The 23480-nt window shown below is 43.6% G+C and overlaps 1 protein-coding gene across 1 annotated transcript; it reads left to right on the top strand.

Annotated features, from left to right (window-relative positions):
• Window positions 1–23480, top strand: VOPP1 (vesicular, overexpressed in cancer, prosurvival protein 1). The gene is made up of 5 exons (XM_009321651.1): window positions 1–60; window positions 1050–1108; window positions 16801–16878; window positions 18951–19087; window positions 23018–23480. The coding sequence occupies exons 1-5, from the start codon at window positions 1–3 to the stop codon at window positions 23197–23199; spliced, it is 516 nt and encodes a 171-aa protein (XP_009319926.1). The 3' UTR covers window positions 23200–23480.

The following is a 23480-nucleotide window of genomic DNA, read 5'->3' on the forward strand; positions in this document are numbered from 1 at the left end:
ATGAAGGATGATTCAAGCACCGCCGGTGTGCTGAGCGCTCTCCGACAGCGGGTGTCAAGTGTGAGCAGCAGAGGGAATTGTTGCTAAAACCCCAGCAAGAACCCGCTCGCCGCTCTGCAGAGGGTGTCCCACAACGCCCTGGCTGTGTGTGATCGGATAACGCAGCTTGCGGTGGAGCTCCTGGAGCTACATCTGCAATGAAGACGGCATTTTGTGCTAGTGATGTCAGCGGGATATGCAGAAATATTTTGTGCGTTGTATATAGTTTGGGCTTGACATCTGGTTTTCTTTTTTAAGCGCCACTATTGTTCTGAGCTGCCGTCTGTATTCTGGCAGTGCCCATAATGATGTGTGCTTCCCACGTTGCCTGCACACACACGCTGAGAAAATGCCTGTTGCCATCCTTTAACGAGGATACGCTGGCAATCTGCAAAAGAGAACAATACCCCTGGGCTGCAGAAAGCAGTTTCCTTTCCCCGGTACTTTAATGAACACTTGAGATATTTCCAAGCTGTAGGAAGAGGAGATAGGATGGATGGGTTCTCTGTTCTGCTCCTTTCCAAGCCTGGCTCCGCACGCCAGAGACTTCCAGAAAGATGAATAATTCCCTGCAATTATTGAATTTACTGTGTAGCCATACGCATAGTGTCATCAAACTGGTTATGCCTTGGAGGTCTCTTAAGTGACTATAACCGCGAACGGGCTCTTAAGTCCTCTGTGGTCTTTTAAGACAGCAGTTCTGCCAGGGAACACATGCAGCTGGATCCTGTGCCTGCACCGAGTGTACTGACTTTGCTCATGAATCGTGGGAAGCTATGGGGCCCCACAGACAAAGCCCTGCGTGAGGGATATGAACCCTGGCAGGGCACGCTGCCACTCACATGAACTGACTTCCCAGTTGCTGTGTGTATCGGGATTGGGAAATCTTTGGCAATATAAACCTCTCCGAATTGCTCAAAGTCACAGTATTCATATATACTCTATGCTTGTGTTTATAATTGTACATTGTCCTATGTAAATATTAATACCATATTTTTCTTTCTTTGTAGTGTACGGAGGCCAAAAAACATTGCTGGTACTTTGAAGGATTATATCCTACATATTATATGTAAGTAGTCATAGCTTTCCTTTTTGCGTTTTCTAGTGCTCAAGAGAGAATTAGATGCGGTAGGCTCTTAGAGTGTCGTTCTTTCACTAATTATACTTTTTCCATAACTTCTCTGAGACTTTTTCTAATTTAAAAATGAAGATGCAATAAACTTTCCTTTCCCTCCTTCCCCGTGTCCCATTTCTTTCCCTTTCTCCTTATTAAAAAAAAATGTACAGACTCATTTTGCCACCCAATCCAGGCGACCTTTCCAATTAAAAACAAAATGCAAGATCTTAAACAGCTCTTATTTCAGAACACTGAAAGGAAATGTAAGTAGAGCCATGCGAGGACAGTTCTCCCTTTGTTTTGAACAAGGGCAGGTAATCAGGCAGAATACCAAGAATGCTTTGAAAGTGAGTTTGTCCCTGTGCTAATACTGTTGTTTAATTTAGGGAGTTGGGATGATTTGTTAACCGTGGCATAACTGTCCTTTTGATGAGTGGTATCTACATTCACATCAGGCTTAGGTGTGAACCAAATGTCAATGGTAGGTGCATGATCGAGGATTTCTCTGAATTGCAGTTTTCTGTTTTAAATTGCCCACAGCAACAACAAAAAGGCAGAGGAAATGTGTGGGTGGGAGGTATCTTCCATGTGGATTTGGGGGCAGACAGGAGATAAATGTACTAAACTTTGCCCCTGGGTTGTATAACTGTAATTGCAAACACCTGTAAACATAAGTTTAAAAAAAAAAAACTAAAGTGAGGTGGAGGAGTAGGTAGCAGTATTAGGTTATCTGCTCCTTGAGCAAGCTCTTCCTTGCTGAGGGATTGGAAATTACTGTAATCCTTATGCCACCCAAGAACTTTTCTCCCTTTTCTTCTCCACCTCCACTTCATCTCCCAGAAACAGGAGAGAAATGCTAGAGGCAAAAAGCAGCCAGGAAGCCAGGGGAGAAACAAAGCTCATTGAAAGAATGAAACACTGTATGGTTTAATCATCTGTGATCCTGAATATTAACTGCTTAGGAAGTGTTTGTGCCTAGAACTCACTGCCTTTTTTTCAGGTGACTGAAATGTTGAGAATTACTTAAAACCTGCACGCAGGGTTGCTTTCTAATTGGTTTCCTTTTGGTAACTAGTTTACTGTTTTCTTTGTGTGCTGAAATGGAGTATCTTGTAGAAAAGCGGTGTGTTTATTTTCCAGTCCGTCAAACAGGTTAATTGGAATTGCACACAATGGTTGGCCAGAACAGATGGGTGAATTTAAATAAGTTAATTTTCTTTGCATGCTAATAACAGCAGGACTTTGGCTCCACCTACATTTTATTTTGTTTTGCTGCAATGTGGGAAAGAAGCTGGGATGTTATGAAATTATGAAAATCCCACTGTACCTTGACATTCAGGAGTGCATTAATCATCATCACCTCGGTGTTCTGCTTACGTTACTGCCCACATGCTTTCACAGCCAATGTTTGTCTCCCTTGGTACTACAAAGGGGTAGCTACTTGGATATTGGGTGCTAGCTCAGACTCTTCGTGCCACAGGTAAATACATACCGAGTCCTGCAAAAGCAAGGGGTACAAAGGGGAGGCTCGCTATCTGCAATAGATCTGATGCATGCAGGCTTGCTTTCTAATTGGTTTCCTTCTGGTAACTAGTTTACTGTTTTCTCTGTGTGCTGAAATGGAGTATCTTGTAGGAAAGCAGTGTGTTTATTTTCCAGTCCATCAAAGAGGTTAATTGGAATTGCACACAGCTCTGAACATTGGAAGGAAAGAAGTTGTGAGAGGGGCTGTGGTGGTGGTGGGTTGTTGGCTGGTTTGGGAGATCTTTTAATGTGGAGGGAAAACTGTTGTGTATTGACTATGTCAGGTCAATCAGAAGACTGTTACTAGTAGTCATGTGTGTTTGTGGTAGTTACTGCAGCACCCTGTTATCTGAGTCATTGCATAAACATGTTGCGATTGCCAGTCTCAGGGATGGTGTAAGTAAACGGAAAAAGGAAGGGGAAAGGGGTGGGATGTGTGTGCTCAGTGATTGTTGCGATGGTGATGAGTGTCACCTTAGTGCTGTTGTTGTTATTGTGATTATGAGTTTAAGTGGGGAAGAAGAAACACTAAGGAAAGACAATAAGGATTTGGGGATGGTAAAGCTCAGAGGATAGATAACGTGTGACAAGTGAAGAAATGTGGAAGGGAGTGGGGAGAAGGTATTTGAGTGCGTAGGAGCACATGCATCAAAGTGCATAGGGGGCATGCATCAGAGTGATAGGAAGGTCATTGATGTCTGCGGTGCCTGGGGTTTCCTACTTTGTTACTTCTGCAGTTTCAGTTTCTGTTGTCTAGGATCCCCAGCTGCTTCCTACCTGTGCTGTATTTTTGCACCTGTATGGTGGAGGAGAGGCACAAAACCAATCTCAGCGTCTTAGGGTAAAGTCCCATTGCTTTGGCACTTGTTTGACCCTTCACTGAGGTAATCCAATTTGTTAATCCCACAGAAAGTTGTTCATTTTAGCACATTCAAGTCTGTGTTGAATCAGCTTGGTACATTTTTGGCAAACACTGGTGAAATGGGAGGAAGGGAGTACTCTGCATATTGTGGGCGAGGAGGCATGAATAGGATCTTCTCCATTTGCATATGGTTAGATGTTAAATCATCTAAAGGCATAATATGTAACTTCATCCTGAGAGTGTCTCCTCTGTGCAAATCTAGATCTGGGATGTGCTGTAGTGAAACGGGTTTTATTTTATCTTACAATTTCTGAAGCAACAGTCCATAAGAAGCAGATATATTTAGTCAAATGAGTTCACAATAGCTTCCATTCCTCTCTATCACTGGTTTTCTGTCAGAAGTTTTTTCTATCCAGTTAACATATGTAGTCTGTCCTTTGGTCTTGAGACTATCTTTGGAGACTTACGAAACCCAGCAGTGCAATCCTTTTTAATGATTTCAGTCCCATGCTGACAGTATGTCATGTCTGTCTTGGAAACACTTTGTATTATAATGAAAAGGTTGGCTTGTCAGCTCAGAAATACCAAGTCATGTGTCTATTCACAGATCTAGCGTGGCATGCTTGGACCAAAGCATCCCTGGACTGGCATGTCCATATGCTTTTTCTCTCTTCTGGGTAGGCACGTCCTCCTCAAAGGTGCCTGCTTCTCTTTCAATTGCCCAGAGTAATAGAAGTCCAAGGTGGACTGTCACATAAAATGGTTCTTTGCTTTTATTGGAAGTCTAAAGGCAAGATAGCTGAGTTAATCTTTCCTGTAAAGGCTCAACTTAAGCCATCCAAAGACAGAGATAAGACTGTGTCTGCTAAGCCAGAGGAACATGGGGTAAGAAATCAGTATGCCAAATTAAGTGTACTGGAAATTCAGGTAGATTGGGGGGTAAAACTTGCAGTGATACGACTGTTCTTTTTTTGGAGCTTAAGTTTTTTTAGTTTTTGATTCAATCTGTCTTCCAGTGTAATTATTTAAAAAAGAAAAAGCTGTTAGAGATGTTGCTCAAAGCTTTCTTAAAACTTGTTGGTTATGCTTTCTGTATTAACAGCTAGGGCAAAGGTTGGAGGTCTCTATTACAACACTAATGATACATCTCTCTGTCCAAGTAGTTAATACCTTTTCAAAATTATTCTTCCAGTGGACATAATTGTTCTGGCCTTCATAGATCAGCAGTAAGCTTTAGTTTATTTCAAGCATGTTTCTTACAAATATAATTCCATTTGTTAAGGCTAGACTGAGGAATTGATCTTTTTCCAAACTTTTCTACCTCTGCTGTGTGAATCTGTTAGCTTAAGATATAGCTTATTTCAGACCAGAAGCCATCATGGAAAGCTTCCCAGGAATTTGGGAGACATACATTGGTCTTCTACTGTTGATACAGAGAATTTCAAAGACTGCTCTTAACTTACTTCACTAACCAAACCATTTCTCCGTGTCCTAGTTGCCTGAGCCACGAGATACTGTCAGTTAGATACTTTTCTCCCGCTTCAGCGAAATGTTTGTTTATGTGGCCTGGAAAAATAAGTGAACAAATATAAAGTGGAGAAAGGAATTAGTCATTGGAGTCTAATTCTTATCCTTTGGAAAAGCAGGAAGCCAAGTTATCCCTGACTTTGCTTAAAGAATTAGACCATACATCTCCTTGTGTGGATGCACAGAAAGCAATTCAGAATTAAAGCTGTTTCAACAGACTTGACTCTGATCCTCTACAAGGATCCTCATCCTACTCTCCCTTAAATAAGCCAGCTCAGTCTTATTCTAGATGTACCTGAGATGCTTGTGGTTGGCGGAAGAGACGGTCAAGATGCTTCTCTTCTTGGCAATAATATGAATAATGACATAGTGAATGCATTAGATTGCGAAACCACCTCCTCTGTATGCAGATGCCAGCAGCACTTAAGATACTCCAGTTGTTTTTTCCACTTCTGAATTGGGAATGAGCAGTAGAGGGAAGGCTGCCTTACATTTTGCTGATGAGGAGTAGTTCGATTAGAATGACTGTGAATGTCCCCCTTACTGCAGGGTGAAGTATGTTCCCCAGTATGACTGACCAATCCCATAGGTCTTTTCTGTTTATTTTTCCTCCTGTTGTTAGCTACCATCACATCAGAGCTTTTAATGAGGTGATAAATTCCAGATGCTAGAACCTGCATGTTTCTAATCCTCTTCTTTCCAGGCTCCATGGCATGTTTATAAAGCAGCACAAATGTTTTTGAGTATGAGTGGTAAGCATGTGTCCACAGCAGCAGAAATACCGTGGCTGATGTCACTGGGTCAGTGAAGTAGTCACCCACAGGAAGGGGGTTGGCTGACTTAGAGGGAGAAAAGAGTTTTGATGCTATCCAGTATTGAGTTAACATTATTTCAGCTCATCCTGTTGGATTATTGTGTATTGATTTTTATTTTTTTTTTTATTAATGTGATATTCTAAGAGAAGTAGTGAGGAAAAGAGAGTAACTCTGATTAGAGAATCAGAGTAACTCATGTGGGAAGGGTTCTCAGGAGACCTCCAGTCCAACCTCCTGCTCAGAGCAGGGTCAGCCATGAGGTCAGACCGGGTTGCTCAGGGCTTTAATCAGTTAGGTCTTGGGAAAACTCCAAGGAAGAAGTTGGCACAACCTCTCCAGGCAACGTGCTCTGCTACCTGGCTGTCCTCATGGTGGATAAATTTTTCCACATACCAAGTCAGAACCTCTTTTTGTTTCAGTTTACATCCATAGTCTGTTGTCCTCCCACCCAGCACCACTGGGAAGATCTGGCTCCATCTTCTTAGTAACCTTCTCCTGGGTACTGGTAGGCTGCTTTTGGGGTCCCTCTGAAGCCATTTCTTCCCTAGGCTGAACAAGCCCAAGTCCCTCAACCTCTCCTCATAGGCCAAGTGCCTCAGCCCCTGACCATCTTGGTGGCCCTTTGCTGAGCTCACTCCAGTTTATCAATTTCATTCTTTTTACAGGGGATGCCAAAACCAAATGTGATATTTTAGATGCGGTCCAACAAGTGCTCAGTGAAAGGTGGTAGTTACTTCCCTTGATCCACTGGCTAGGCTTCTGTTGACACAGTCCAGGGTGCCTGTTGGCCTTTATTGCTTTCACGGCACACTGCTGGCTCATGTTCAGCTTGCTGTCTGCCATGACCGCTAGGGCCTTTTCAGCAGAGCTGCTCCACAGCCAGCAAGATGTTCATCCTTCCCACAGGCAAGACTTTGCATTTGGTTTTGTTCAATTTCATGAGGTTCCTGTCAGGCCATTCCACCAACCAGTCTAGATTTTTGAGTGGCATCCCTGCCCTTGAGCTCATTGACTGATCCCCTGTTTGGTGCCACCTCCAAACTTGGTGAGAGTACTCTATCACCAATTTCAGCAACACGCTTGTCAGCAGGACAGGTCCAGACCTCTGTACTACCAGCGATTACGTCATACTCTCTCTAAGGGAGAGTGTGACCCATTGACCACTGTCCTCTGAACCCCACCATCTAACCAGGTTTGTCCGCCTGACCAGACCGTAATGTCTGAACCTGGGTACAAGAATATTGTGCAAGACAGTGTGGAAAGCCTTGCTGAAGTTGAGGTAAATGACATCTGCTGCTCTCTGGCTTGTCCACAGATACCATCCACTGCCAGTGCAGCGGTGGAAACTCTTCTTGCTGCACTTGGTGTCCCTTGCAAGTATCAGTTGTAGGTGAGGTTTGGCTTTCTTAACATCACAGCTACTTGTGTACGTGATGACTTCTAAACTCCTCCTTGGTAGCTTGTACCTGCTTCCACCTCCTGAATGACTTTTTCCATTGGAGCTCAGCCATGGGTTCCCTATATAAATATATTTTGACTGGTCACTGTTGTGCTACGAGGTAAAAGACCTCCAGAAAGAAACATGGAAACTTTCTCTGGAAGAAAATGTTACCATTGTTGCTGGCAAATATGTGAAGAACAGAAGAAACATAGGGGAGTGCCATCTTGTAACCTCTTCTAATTCTTGTTATCTGAAGCAGGACCTGAATTAATGTTAAAAGCATGTGCAGACGGAAGTGCTGTATTTTTAGGCTAATATGTTTCTGCCGCAGAAAGTAGTTTACTGCATACAGCAGGCAGCTGCACGTGTACACATTTATTTTATGTTGATTAAATCTGTTTAATTTTTCATTTAGAACTAGTATAAGAACATGAATGTAAACCTAAAAAAGCAATGTTTGCTAATATTCTTCATGTTTAAAACATGTTCCTGCCCTACATGGGAACAGTCGATTCTTTCTCTTATTTTGGAGGAGAATGCTGATTGTATTGTTTGTGGTTTTTCACGGTTTTTGAAATAAATTTCTTGTACATTTCCACACACTTCTCTTCCTTTTCAGATTAAATTTTATTGTATTTATCACACAGTCGTATTCATCTGGGTTTTGAATGTAAGCCCTTATGTGTTTGGTGGTCAGCCTATAATAATATTGTGCATTACCAAGAACCTACAAAATGTTCCAGATGAAAACAATAAAAAAGTGATTTTTTTTTTTTCCTCTCACTGTTATTCAGATAGCTTAGAGAGCACTTCTTCCATCAATGTGTGTACAAGAGGCTGGGAAACCCCCCCAGTCTAGACACAGGGCATGTTGCATGATGGGAGCTACTTTCTGTGCTCCACATCCTGTTATGTTTACTGCTTTTAATTAAGTTGGCTTTCCTGATGATACCTTCAGCTTTCCCATTGCAATTACAGCCGCGTGAAGTGTCAGCAGGTGTGTGCTTAGGGCAGTAATCTCGCTGTTGATTTATTCTTCCATTTGATTTGAAGCCAGCATGGAGGAGGGAGAGAGAAGGCAGCGTAGTAGTTTTGCACGCTCCCAGGCACCTTGAATGGCTGGCACTGTACAGAAAGGGAGACCTGGACTGAGGCCAGGGCCACCAATTTAGCGGTGAGCAGCCACAGGGAGGGCCTCTTTGCATATGTAGTTCAACACAAGAACGTAAGCGTGCAGTTTGTATTGTGAAGGAAGACAGCAGTAATTATCAGACAATCTGTGTAAAAAGGCAACAAAAAGCCACCACTATTGCTCAGTCCTCCGTGGCCTTAAACAAAGTTGTGATGTACAACACATCACAGCTAGCTTCAATAGTCTGTGCCCTTAAGGTGGTATATTCTTTGCTTCAAATAAGGGACTAGATTCCCTTGACATTGATGGATCTGTTGAGGTTGTAGTCCTGATTGCTGTAATCACCCAGCCACTAGATGCCTTGCCAAGCACTTGAATTTGCTTCAATGGATCGGTTGTCCGATGCACAACCTGGGGAGAATTAGGTTATCAAATTAACAACGAACTCAACTTGCTAGGAGTGAGTCCTGAGGAGGGGAGAGGGATTTAATATCTCAGCTTTCACAGGCAACCAAGCAGGTGGCTGACCTAATTTGAGATTTGAAGCTCTGAACGATTTTGGAGTTGGAGGCTGACCAGGCGTAGGCAGCCTATTCTGAGAAAGGAGGGGAAGGAGGAAAGGGGGCAGTCTCTGTCTTCCGGTGGAGTATTCCTCTGAAACCAGACTCTGCTCTGGCTGAGGTGGAGAAGGGAACCCAGCCCCACCCCGCTCTCATTTCCAGAAGATGCAATAACCACAGTTGTGGCTTATCATGAGTTTTTCCTGTTGGGGCTGTTTGACTTGAAATATTCATCGGAGCATTAACTCTTCCGTGTCCCAGGCAAGAACCCTAATGTGAGGCTGACAAGCACTTTCTTCTGGCTTCCTGTCAGTGGGACACGAAGGCTTGTACCTGGTTTGAGCTCCAGTGGACAGCATCAAGGAGCACTTGACCCCGAAGTCATCTTGAAGCTTCTAACCCTTTCTGGATAGGGAGACCCTGAATTAAAATTTTGAAAGACTTGGTGGCACCTAACTGTTGGCCATTAGTACCTATGTCCTTCTCTGTGTATGATCCTGCACTGGCTTGGTGACGAAAAAAGATTTGCTATGCATTAAATGCTATGCATGTTAAATTCAGGCAGATAGCAAATTCACGGACACCCGTCGCCCCCTGCCAGCAGATTGCTTATAGTCTCCCAAAGCAGCGAGCGGATGCAGTAGGACTGCTTGCCCACTGGGAGCAGTTTGAGATATGAAGAGCTAATCGTGTGTTTAATAAAGGGCCTGACGATTGACTAGAAGTCCTCATTCCTGTTTGTATAAGAAATTTACAATTCCACCTCCAGAAAATTAAAACTCATCATACAGGTTATCTGTGGCTTACTTTTGCCAGAGCCTTAAGCTGTGCTGTTTCTCTGCTTTGTTCTGCAAAAGAAAGGCCTGCAGCCTATGTTGAAAAATGGCTATTTAAGGTACCGTATACTGCCACTGGGCAAAGCCCAAACCACAGCAATTCGTGCTAGGTTCTGCCAGAGGAGGAGCAGAGAAAATTTCTGGCCAGAAAGCCATGTGGTGAGACTTGCTGCCTTTACAGACAAGGAGAGTCCCTCTGTAGGGCGGCTTTCCTCTTGGGGTCTGAGAAGAGAGGGCTGGGGTTATGGCAAGCCGTTGGGTAGCAGAAGGGTCGGTTTGATAGGAGCAGCTGAGCAAATACATCTCATCCCATCAGAAGTGGAGGAGGATTTACCATATTCTGCTGAGTTCTTGCACAGAGATGGTGTTTATAGGCTCTTCACCTAAATAATAGTTGAGAAATAATCCCTTTTTCAGCTGTTGCCTGCTCTTGTTTTTCATGTCTGTGTGAAGGGCAGGAGCCAAGTATCTTGTCTCATTGTAGGAGATTTTAGTTGTGTCAAAGCAGACAGGAATTGAATCTGAGCAAATATTGTTTCTGTCTCTCTTGTTTCTACTCTGTAGAAAAAAATGACCTGACAGCCCCTTCCCTCCTTTTCGCCTTACGTTTTCTTATGTAGTTAAGGGCTGAGTGATTTATCAAGTACCTGGGTAACTATATCCCTAGTGCTCTCCTGGGTACCAGCGGCAGTGTTTTACTCTCAAATACAGATGTACCACTGAGGTCATGGCTGCGTTCATCTATGAAGCAGTTATATTTGTTATATATACAGTTATATATTTGCCAAAATTAGACCTACATTTTACAAGGCACTGTTATTGCATGCGCTGAGGGATCACCTCTGCTATGTATAAGAAAAGAAGAGAAATGCTTGTCGGTGCTGAGAACCTGTGACTGCAGGTGACTGTGGTGGAGTTGTGTCCCTGCTGAAAATTAGGCCGTGTACACAGGCGTGCCAAGGAGACACAACCAGCTCGAAGACCAAGGCTGGAAGGCAGATGTTGCCTATCACTCTGCTCCACTAGCCAAAGACCTTGCCTGTGTTACTGCTCCTCAAGCATTTAAGTGAATGCCAGTGGAGGGATGTGGCCTTTGTGTTTCAGTATCTTTCTGGAGAGAGATTAAACCACTTTGGGACTCAGAAATAGTTACTTAGGTGGGGCTCCTGAGTGCAGAGTTGGACTCTGTTTTGATTTCCATGTTCCGTGGGCTGCTGTAGCAAAATGGATTCCTTGGAATAACCTCTCCACCATGCTTGTAGTGTTAAGCTCCTCCACTTGTCTGGTGGTCTTCCCCATGTATGCAGTCAATAACCTGGGTCTTTCCTTACATAGCAGTACAAGCAATGACTTTGCTTCGAAAACTGCTTTTTTTATTGAAAGATGGAAATGTGCATACAGAATGGCCTGAAATGAATTAATCAATGGTGAAATAAACTTGGTAGAAAAATAACTCCCTCGCTTTCAGTTACTTGGTACACCTTCTGTTGATCCTCTTCCTCATTCCTCATCCTTCAGGTCTAATTCTGAGTCTTGTGGCAGTGCAGTCCTGTTGAACTCGGTGGCACTACTCTACGTTCATAGCACAGCCAAGACTGAGCTTCATCAGAATCGTTTCTGCCAGTCACTTTGTGGTGGTCGCCTGCTTTGTTTTTCTTTTTATTCATGGCTCGTTTGATTTTTTTTTTTCTCTGTTCAGCATCACTGTATCCTGGCAGCTGAGTTCCAAGCAGATTAAATCTTTCTTCTTTTTCTTTTTTTTTTTTTTTTTAAACTTTTTTGTCCTAGAACAAGTAAATACATATGCACACTTCAGCCGTCTGCCTTCATCTGTTCAATGGTAGCAGACCTGAGCCTTCTGGCTTTGAGGGCTCAGCATTGAGTCTGCCTGGAGGTGACCCAGTCTTCAGTGGTCCATCCCTTCCAGTTCTTGTGAGCACTTGTGGTTCTCCTGGTCTTTTGCCTGTTGCCAGTATTAGGACTATAGCTGGGACTTCCTTAGCTTCATCTGATGCTACTAGCCAATCCCCCCAAACCTTTCTCTTCTGTTCTTAGTTTTGGTCTGTTGCTACACCCTCCTTTACTGAACTTCCTGGCTCCCTTTTGTCGTCCCGTCCCGTGTGTCGTGTGTGTCCCCCCCCCCCCTTTAAAAAACTGCCAGTGCTTCTTGTATTCCAGTGAATCCCAGTTTGCTTCATAGACTTTACATGCATGCAGTAATCATTTAACCTCTCGCTGGCATGCAGCCTTTTTTGGAATTAAAGTCGTGCTTGTCTACAGGACACTGGTTAGAAATCATGCAGTTTACTGTATCTGGTTGTTGTGGGGGTTTTGTGGTTTTCTTTCACCCTCCCATCCTCTGTCCCTGTGTCTGCAGTAGGGTTTCTGCCACTACATGTGGATTAACTTTTTATGTTTTGCTTTACTTTTCCAAAAGACATTGCTAATCAAACATCTTCCATGTTAAATCAGGTTTTGGCATGATACATGCGCTTAGGGACATGGTTTAGTGGGCATGGTGGTGTTGGGTTGACGGTTGGACTTAATGATCTTGGAGGTCTCTTCCAACCTTAATGATTCTATGATTCTATGATGCAAACAGTCTAGAGAGGAAACCTAAGAACACTACAGCCTGCATTTCAAAGGGATGGTGTTGATGGGGAATACCCATGTTGGGTGAGGACAGGGAATGCTGTCAGACCACTGTGGCTATACAGTCTGCTGAAGACTGTAATCCTTGCTTTACCTCTTTAATTTCTCCAGTTTTCAGCGAGTGCCAATCAGGGAATTATTTTTAGATGCAGTTCTTTCCTGCGGCAGCTCTGCTAAGAAGGGACTTGTTCAGCTGTGTAGATACAGGTATAAATGGAAAAGAGCTTCTGGAGCATTTCATTGAGCAGTTATTATCCACAGAACACATAGTACGGGGTTTGTTTGTGGGGTTTGGGTCATACCGTATACCCTTATGTGAAACTATGTGCTTTGCCTTTTCCATTAAGGAAAGAAGTTCAGCATCGTGATTTAAGTGCGAACCCAGACAAAAAGCTTGTCACTGTGATCTGAGGTGCAGCGTAACCGATCTCTGACACAGCAGTTCCTTGGTGTGCTAGCAGTGCAAGTCTTTGGACATGCAGATGCATTCAGTTCACTCTACTGAATTATGAATGAAAAGATGTACCTTCTAAATCATAAATCACATTGCAGACAGTTTTCAAAAGAGAGACTGTATGCTTGGTGAAGTTGCAGATTAGCAGAGTAACTAATGGATCATGTCTTATCCTACATAATAGGTTAAATTTTGATCTATGAAACAAGCATTGCCCTAGGGAAATACAGTTCTCGGGATCATCATTGATGTGTGAAAGAGGGAAATCGGCTTTAGAAATGTCTTCTGTAGGAGATGGGCTCAGTCCAGTTCAGATCGATAGTAAGGCTCGTTCTTCTTCAACTGGCATTGGGCACAACCAGTCCTTCGCCATTAAGCAGAGCCAAAGCAGAAGTGTAATTTAAAGGATATGCATATCAATTCAATACATAGATTACATATACGTAGGGTGCTTAATTGTTTTTTCTGAACCAGGGTCTTAATTCTGCTGGGATTTGCTGTCAGGCAATAAGAGATAGTACATCAAAGACTGATTATACTTAAGCTTTTATGTTTCTCCATTAATAAGCTGATTTTATTGTTGCCTTTTGCCTGCTAATAAATACGGCTTTTGTAAGTAAGTTAATTTTCTTGTAATTGGGATCGATGTTGGCAGAAGTTGTGTTGGTTTTTTGTAGCACATTGAATCAAGAACAAGAGATCAACAGAGCTTCTGTGGTACCCTGATGGCAGTATCAGCAAATGGGCTGTTTGTTCTTCCAGTCGTCTTTGGCGCTGCTGGGGAATACAAACAGCAGGTTGTTATCATGGTATCATCCTTGATTCCAGACTCCTATATACGGGTACCTGTGTCCATACTTGCAGGCAGGCAAAATCAAGCGCTCATTTGGTTTTATGGGTAAAAAGTGAAAGGGTTACTAGCGTCAGATCTCAAAGGGATTTCCCTCCAATTCATGATACTGATTTAGCTTCACAGATCCACCCAGCAAATGCAGTGCTTAGCTTTGGATGAGTTGCCTTGGAAAGCTTACTGGCTGTTGTAAAATGGAGTTTCTCTAAACACAGCCGTAGTGAGAGACTCCTCCAGCCTTTGCATCATCATTTTCAGCCATATGAAAGTGCAATCATCCGTGTAGGAGACGAAACTTCTCTTTGATGGCCTGTTTGTTTGCCATTCAGTGGTCTCAGGAGCTTCATAAACATTCAGCAGTTGAGCTTTACTGTCTTCCAGGGGGTACTTTAGTCCTCTTTTGCAGGAAGAAAAGCTAAGCCACTGAGGCTTAAAAAATGGTGCTGACTTGTAGGCTAGACAATTTGGAGATTAAAAATAAAAAGTAAATTCAGGTACTGTGCTCGCCTTACAGATGCTGTTTTAATTTTGGTGGTTTGAATGACCGTAATTATATATTTTAAAATAGCCTTTTCCCATCTCTTCTGGCTCTGGAGAAAACAGATGCAAAAGAAGTGAGGCAAATGTGGGCATGAGGGAGGCGTACGGGCAGCCTCCCTGGGCTCTCTGTTTTAGTTTAACTTTTAATACAAGTTCAGCTCTTGGGGCTTGATCTGGAAAATGGCTTTGGGGCCAGAGGCCTGCCTGGCGCATCCGCTCCCCGTCCTGCTTGTGGTCAGGTGCAGGTGTCTGGGCTGACAGAGCCAGCGTGTGGAGGCAGAGATAAAGACTGCTCACATCTCTAAAATCCTTCTACAATTTGGCCTTACTTGCCTCAAGAAAGGCTACAAGAGGGCAGTCCCCCAGTGATGTTGGGAACTCGTGAGTGTGGCTCTTTCTTCTAAAGCATGAAGCAGCGGGAATGGGTGGGAAGCTTTTTTATTTGCTAGCACAGGTTGCCCGCAAAGGAAGGGATCGACGTTCATTTGCCACTTCCACCTCCTTCCTTCTAGATTTACGGGCTGTGTTTCCTGGCCCTGGCTCTGCTTTTCTGGCCCGACAAGCCTTAAAAAGTCCTTGCTGTGCCGCATCAGCGAAAGGAGCAAGTGCCCATCAACATGGATGAGGCGCTCCAACCACGAGTGTGTTAAAGAGCAAAAGGGGTACCATGGCCACCATTTTAACACAAGGCAGCGGCTGCCACCCCATTTCGTAAGGGGTCTGATCCTGTCCATGCATTTAATGTATGTCTTGAAAGCTCTTGTTGGGTTGATCCACTTGGGGAGCATGGAGGGATGCTTAATTTCTTGGTCCCAATGGGGCTGAAGCTAATGCTGACTTGCTAAGTTTTGTTAGTAGTTTTGTGAGATGTGGTAGCTTTGAGTAGGAGCAGTTGTTAGGGTCCTGGCAAGCTTTGAAGAAGAAAGGTTGGAGATTGGGATGCTTTCAGGTTCAGGGATGGCAAAGTGGGTGTTTAGTCTTTTGGCATGAGCAACTTACTCTGCTTGAGTCTCAGACCAGGTGCCTGAGTATATTAACGGACTTTGCCATGCTGATCATGTCAGATCCTCCGGCTTGCTTAAATAAATCCTCCCTACTTGTCATCAGAAGAGCGTGTAACTGTTTTCACTTGCAAAACAACTGATTATGTATCCATAGACCATCCTCCTCTGGCCCCAATTAGAGGCTGAAGCCTATGTGACTTGACGTATTTTGTGAGTGAAGGCTTGTTAATTGAGCATGTAAGTGTGTAATTGTCTGTACAATTACCCAATTGATTTTTCTTTTAGCTTTACATACAAATATGGGAGCACAGTCATGCAGTTGGGCAAATTTTCCAAAACCAGATGCTTAATTAAATCTGTGCATTGAGCATACAGGTGTGAACACCCTTAAAAAGATTGATCCAGTTGTGGTAACCTTCTCTTTTCTTTTGGCATGTGGATATGCTAATCTGAATGTTTTCATCCGAGTCTGTCACATACCATAGTTTCTGTGTTACCTCTGTCCTTTTTCCTACTAAATATGTTTCATTGGTGTGGAAAATGGCAGTTACCATAGAAATTGTTCAGAGCTAGCTGTTAATGTACGTGCTAGCTTTTAGTGAAGTGGTACCTTGTGCTTACAGTGGTTGGTGCTGTAATACCTTTAAAACAGTTCTATTCCATATGAAATATTAATTTTAAATGGGGGGGGGGTAGAGGAAAGCCTACTTAAATAATGGGAGTTGTTGGTAGTTGCAGTCCAGTGCAACTTCTGAGAATCAAAAAAATGCCATTCAATTTGCAAATAATGGTACGCTTGAAGTTTTCTCTGCACTCGGTGGTTTCTCTGTTTGGAAGCTGCCGATTTGCAAAGAATGAGTGATCTGGCAGTTTTGACCTTGCAGTTCTTGTTTGGTGCAGTGAATAAAACCCCAAATGGCTCATGTTTGAGGTCTGCAGTGTTCATTTACTGTGAAAGAAAATACAGTAATACTGCTTTTCTTTATAACGTGTCCTTTTATATAGACTTAAACACTACGTTCAGTCTTTTTGAGGTGGCTTTAAAAGAAGTATATAGGAAGGTAGTTTCAATAACATGCAACAAGTTCCTGAATAGTGATAGAGTTGCGCCGTGGATGTGTACATGTGATTGACAACTTTATCCAGCCAAGGGTAGTCTGTTCTTATTTATAGACCCACAGAATGGTTTGGGTTGGAAAGGTCCTTCAAAGATCATCTAGTCCAACCCCGCTGCCGTGGCCAGGGACATCTTCCACTAGATCAGGTTGCTCAAAGCCCCGTCCAGCCTGACCTTGAACACTTCCAGGAGGCTTTGCCTCCCAGGCTCATGGCGATGTCGTAAATAACCACGCAGGCAGGGGTGCGAACAGCATCAGAGTTGGGGTTGCCGTTTTAATCTGAGTGACAATCACTCCCCTAACGCCCTTTTCTCTTTATTTCTCTGCAGATGTCGCTCCTATGAGGATTGCTGTGGTTCAAGATGCTGTGTAAGAGCTCTCTCTATCCAGCGACTATGGTATTTTTGGTAGGTCAGGGCATTTGGGAATTTTATGTTTCTCCTGTTCTTGTCTTGTTTGTAGGACTTAAATCAGGGTATCGCCAGCCCTAGTATTTTAAAGTAAAGTAGGTACAAGTATGCAGTAGTGTATATGTGTACATATAAGTGCAAGGACTTTGGTTTTTTGCTTATAAAATTCTCCCGATGTAGTGAGAAAACACTGGAAAAGCAGATTACTCGTGCCAGGTTGACCTTTCCTGCTTCTGCATCCTGCTGGGTGGGATCAGGCAGCGGTCCCACTTTTATCCAAAATTGCTGAACTCCTTATGCCTGTCCCAGCTACTACCAAGCAGCAGCGTTTGTCCGTTTTTGTTGGGCACTCAGTTTTAAAAGAGGATTGTATAAGGAGGATTGTGCATTTAGGCGGGGTTTAAGACATTCTTGCCAGCCGAATTGAGGCTTCAATTAAAAAGGAAGAGAAGTACATTTATGACTATGAGGATTTCACTGGAGATGACAGCAAGGGAAAAGAAGGCAGAAAGATTTGAGCTTGTGAAGCCCGCAGCTCAGTAATCTGGATAAAGCTTAAACTAATCACTGTTATATGCATAATGAAAAAACAAGGTAAATTCGGTTTGGAGAGGAATTGAAGAAAGCACCTGAATAAAACCTTCTCATTACAGTAGAGAGAAAGCAAAAGCTCTTCTAGAAAACCTGATTTCAGGCATTTTTATGTAGAATTTGAAGACTGCTTTAAAAGAAAAGCCTTCAAAATTGAAACAAATAAACACTGAAAAACAGAAGCCTGATATGTACTATAATACAGAGATTTCCCGAAGCTGACTGTGGGATTTCAGTGTGCAATCCTTACTGATATAACTGAGGAGCTCTGCATCTCAATCCCTGGGGTGACGTTGTAAATCTCTGTTTTTCTGTTCAGAACAAATCCCTTGCAGGAACGCTGCCAAAAGGGAATGTATTAATCTTGGCTCAGGGAAACAGGACCTCTTTCTGCTCTCGTTTCTACCGTAGAAACAAGACCCTGTGCATGAAATACCTCTCGCTGCCATGCAGTGTCACACTCTTCCTCTCGGGCATCTGGGAATGCTCCAGAGGAGATAAGCATGGTGTGTAGGCTTGCCTCTGGCCAGCTTTGGTGGCCTCTGGCCAACTTCCATCCCTTCCAAAAGAGCAGAGTTGTCATTGTCTTCCAGTAAAGGCCCCTGAAATGAGATGGCAATTACAGGCAGAAGAACCATTTGGGTTTACGGGAGCTTGCATCAGTCACTAGCATGTCTGATAACTAATCAAGGAAACACAGTGAAAGCCACTGTCTGAAGAACAAAATCTTCTGACGTGCCCTTGCTGCATGTGCCTGTTTCCACAGCACCAGGGCAAGGGAATGATGAGGACAGTTTAGTCAGGTCGGGAAAAGGAGCTGAGAGGAGAAGAACTGAAGCAAAATGATGTTCTTTTCCTTGAGCGTGTGTATCCTGTCTAGGAAGCACAAAGCAAACCTTGTCAACTTCAGTGCTGAACGCTTCAGTCTTCTGGCTTGAGCTTAAATGCCATCTACCATATTTCCCATGGGAGACGGAATTACAGTGTTGAGTAATCTAAGAACATCTAAGAATCTTCTTTTAAGGGCAACTGCAGGATAGTATTCCTCTTTGTCCCCCACAAACCTCCTGGCCAGCCTCGATGCTGTAAGCATGAGGCTTGTGTCCAAGATAGGCAGTTTGAAACTGTACCAACCCAGAATTTCAGTTCAGCATCCCGGTGGCAAAGGTCAGGTATGAACCTGAACGTTCCAAAAGTTCAAGGGCATTTTAGTTTCAGATTTGTATTTTACATGCCAGAAAACGTCAGACAACAGTACTAATCGCTAAAGATGTCCATAATACATCCATAAGTGCCCCATGAGTGCTACCTGAAATGACATAGACCTGCTCTCAAGAGACAACATATTTAAGAAACCCCGATAAAAGTCGTAGGCTGATGATTGGTAGGTGATACTCTTGTTTCTCTCAGCGAACAGTCTGAGTCTGAGAGCTGCCTGAATGCAGGTGGCTTTTGACTTCCCTCTTCTCTTTGCCTAGGTTCCTTTTGATGATGGGAGTTTTGTTCTGTTGCGGAGCTGGTTTCTTTATCCGAAGACGAATGTACCCTCCTCCACTAGTAGAAGAACCTACTTTTAACGTGTCTTACACCAGACAACCAGTCAACACTGCATCAGGTCAGAGACTGCTAATTAAACAAATTTCACTAATTTCTTACATTTGTCAAGGCATTTAAAAAGGGTGGGTTTGGGGGTTTTGTTCGGTTTTTGGAAACTGTGGGATTTGGACAAGGGAGTGCACTGCACTGCACAGCCACCTCCTGTGATGAGTGAAGTCATCTGCCTTTCAAACAGCATAATTCAGCTGCAGTGTACAGAAGCGTTTTTGAAACCCAGGATGACAGGACTTTCAGTTCTCTTCTGTTGTAGTTCCTAATATTTTTACATCTGTGTGTCCATGCATGGAAGTTCTCACTTTGCAGCGTAAGACAAAATGATAGGTATCCAAAATGAACAGTGACAGGAAGAGAGAGTTTTAAATACAATTGACAACATCTGGCGGAGGTGAAGGAAAGCCTAACATTTTTCTTCCACGGTCTGCCTATCTTGCAAGTCTTCCCTTTTTGATTTGCCTTCCATGCTCTGTGCTACAGTTTTTCTGCAGCAAAGTGGTCCTTCTCCCCTTGTTAGACTGATTGCTCTCTCTCTCTGGTCACTAATGGCTGTGAGCATCCGGAGGATCTACCTAGTGATGGCTCCTCTGGCAATACTGCTTCCTAAGTTTGTTATTTCTTCCCCTCTGGCTGTTAGATAGTCCCAGTTGGGAGAATCCTGCAAAATAAGATTCGCCTGTAAGTAGAAGATGTTTGTGCCTATGGGAGCATTTTGAATCCAGCTGCCTCCAGTTGGAAGACCTTCTGCAGTGCTGAGATTATATCTGAGCGCACACTCAGGTGCTTGCCTCCTCCCTGCCTCAGCAAGGCCAAACTGAGACGTTTTTAACCGCTCTCCAGATTGCATGAGCCAGTGCTAATTTGTGCCAGCGAAAGCACACACACACACGTACGCAGGCACACTTGGTACACGGACACTTTTCCTCCCGGGCTGTCATTTTATTGCATGTTGTATTAGAGAGAGCTAAAGCCAGAGGAGAATTACCTTTTCTGACAACTTTTTTTTGGAATTGGCAGTTTGTTCTTGTTTCATACTGCCTTGGAAGTGGAAATACAGCTGAATATTTTGTAATGAGAAGGGGGACCTCTCTGAAAATTTGGTGCCTCAAACCTCTCTATCAAAAATGGTCTTCTGAACCATTATGTCTCTGTGCGATGCTGTGGCTGCATCAAGACAGCCTCCTTAGAAAAGTGTCCTAAACCCCCATCTAGCTAGCTGTGACTACGAGTGTTGTGCAGAGATGCAGCATTCAGGCTCCCTCCCCTGTCATACCTACTATTGCACACCTGCGCGCCTCGTGCAGACTTTGGAAATGCTTTTTCTTGCATCCTTAAGCATGTACCCATAGACGTGCGTTTCTCCCCTCTCTCTCTCATAGGTCTAAATGGATAAAAAGATGTTACAGACACAAACTAACATTTTATTCACCCTTTTTTTTTTTTTTTTTAAATCCTAAGGGGTTTTCTTAGGGCTTCCATTCTGCATCTTTTTTTCTGCTTGACTGAACAAGCATTTCCACAGAGAGTATTTGTTTTTCAGTGGTGGGGAGGGAGCCAAACTAAATAAGCCGTATTTTTAAGCCTGAAAAATAATCTCAAGATTATGTGAACAGGGAGCATCTTTGGCTGGATTGGCGAATACCGGATTTAATTTTAGAGCATGGTTTTAGTTTTTCATGGAACACAAATTGTGGGCAAATATAAAACAAGCACAAGCCCTTTGGTGACCTGCTTATGCCACCTGCTTCCAGACTGTTATTACTGTTTCTTAAAGCTTTGGGCTCTGAGCTAACCCCACCAAAATTTTTTTCCTACTTTTTCTACTATTCTAGGAATATTCAACAGCAAAAGCAATGGGAATTACTAGTCAACCAAGTTCGCATTTTCCTCTAGCTCCTCTTCCAGATTTGGTTGAGGTGGAGCCCCTGAAACGGGGCTCCTTGCCCATCTGCCTCCTTCCCTGCAGTGGTAACGGCAGCATCTTCTGCCATCCCAGCAGCAGCCTGGAGGTGGGAGTGCTTTTTCTGTGGGCCTGACTAGGAAAATGGATTGAACACCTCACCTACAAACAGCAGTTTGCAGACCTGGTGGTGTCTTTCTCTTTAGGTCTGGCCTACATAGCCCCAAACTGGCAGTTCAGGTGCTAGAAAAGGTCTGGTCCCTTTGTAGGCACTTAAATACTCACCGAGCTGATCCCACAAGGAAGTTGATATTCAGATGTTGTTTTCTGCTGGGTTTAATGAACTGAAAAAGTATCTCAGAAGATTGGTGTCCACACTTGCCCCCCACCCAATTCAATAATAATACACGGAAGTTTTAATGAAAACAGTTATTTTCCTAAGGAGCAAGATGCAGTGAGCTACCTCAACCTCTCCCATTTCCCCCTGCGGATGGAAACTGCAGAAATGCAGAGCTGGGCAGGATTTAACTTTAAACCAAAAATGCTTAAGAAAAAGGCTACAGAAAGAGGGTATTAGCCCAAACTTTGGAGAGGTAGGACTCGGCTCCTGTTCCCAGCCTGGCTCTCCCGCAGCCACGTGCTGAATGCTATACATGGAAGCAGAACAAGGGCTTCTCGTCGCCGCGGCAAAGGAAGAGAGACTGCGGAGCAGCCCTCTTTGCTCAGACAGGAAGAATTATTGTGGTGGTGTGTTAAAAAATTATTGTGTTAAGAAGGAAATAGCTGCATTCCCAATCTGCTTTCCGTCCTCTTTGCCTCCCAAGTGTCCAAACAAAGCTCCCTAGGCAGACACCCCAGGCTCTGGGACAGTTTGCATCCCCATGCCTTATGGCTCGACCCATCTGATTTAATATTGTTAAGGACACATTTTTGGGTTCGGTATTTAGCTCCTTCCTGAATGCTTGAAGTACTAAAGGGTGCTTAAAGCTTCAAGAAGCTTGTATTCCTTCTGTGGCAATACTGAGTCCTAGTGACACTAAGTCACGGAAAGAAATGATTGAGTGGAAAATCCATTAGAGGCTGTGTCATTATAGGGAAAACAGACTAGCACCAAAAGAAGAAAACCTGTTGCTCAGCTGTGATTTTTTTTTTTTTTTTCAGTCCAGCTTTATTTACATAGACAGAGAGAAAGAGAAGAAAACTAATATACATTTTGAGGTAGATAGAGACAATCTGTGACTTTAATTGCTGGAATTGCATTAAGTCTTCTTCCACCACCCACTGTGATATCTGAGGAGGGTTACACGCCACCTTTGCTATTCCTCATGGCAGCGGTCTCTGTTACGCCCCATGTGTCACGGCTAAGGAATTTTGCGTTTGATCGTACGTTTCCTTTCCTTGTCCCTGCAGGCTCCAACATCACTTCCTAAATTTAATCTGTGCAAAGCAATCTTGTCCCATTGTGTTAGCCAGCCATACTTGGCTTCAACTTGGGTTTTTGCTTCGTACATGTTTACTCCTTAGCCGTATTGTGCCTTGAAGGGAAATTATCTATTTGAGATGCACTCTGGCATACAAACAGATCCAGTACACTACAAAATAACCTGTGAAGTCCTCTCGTAAGACTTGACACCTGAGTGAGGGCTGCAGTGGAAACCCCTTTGTCCATCTGAGATCCCACGCCTCTCCTTTCCGCAGGCACGGCAGCTTTTCTGTCTGGGGAACTGAGCAGGGCTCGCTGTTTTCCCTTTCAAATCGTAGTCGCTTGGGGCAGTGGTGCCCTTTGTTTCACTAAATGATCTCCATTGCATGTGAAATTGAAACCTCCTGGTGAAATCTCAAGAAGTGAATGTCGTCCTGCAAGTCTGGGTTTTCTCTGGAATGGGAGAAATGTGGCTCCTTGTCCTTGCTCTGATGAACACTTTGAGAAAACCTGTCTGAGTGTACAGAGCAGAAGCCCTGGAAGAGCACAACCGCTGCCTGATGCTTCTGCTGTTGTTGATACCTTTTCTCTCCTTTTTTTTTTTCTTTCAGGTTCACAACAACCTGGAGTGCCGTATTACACAGATCCAGGTGGACCTGTGATGAATCCCATGGCTATGGCTTTCCACGTCCAGCCCAATTCCCCACAAGGAAACCCGGTTTACCCACCCCCACCTTCCTACTGCAACACACCACCTCCCCCTTACGAGCAGGTGGTGAAATCCTCCACGTGAGGACTCTGGCTCTCTGACCTGACTGTGTGAGAAGAAGGTGCCATTGCAAAATGACCAAGATGAAGGGCATCCACCCTTTTGAACACTTGCTAGTTCTCCAAGTCCTCTCTCCCTCCCTTCCCTGCACCTTTCCTCATTAAAGTTACTTGCAAAGGGGTGATTTTTAAATTTTTTTCCTTTTTTTTTTTTTTTTTAGTAGAAGTGGATTTTTTCTTTGTCTTCAAAATGAGAGAAGTCGTCTTTGTAATGCTTTTAATGGAAACCTGTATTTAAAACCTCTA

This window comes from Pygoscelis adeliae, unplaced genomic scaffold (genome assembly GCF_000699105.1).
Source record: "Pygoscelis adeliae isolate BGI_AS28 unplaced genomic scaffold, ASM69910v1 Scaffold40, whole genome shotgun sequence".
Classification (NCBI taxonomy): Eukaryota; Metazoa; Chordata; class Aves; order Sphenisciformes; family Spheniscidae; genus Pygoscelis; species Pygoscelis adeliae.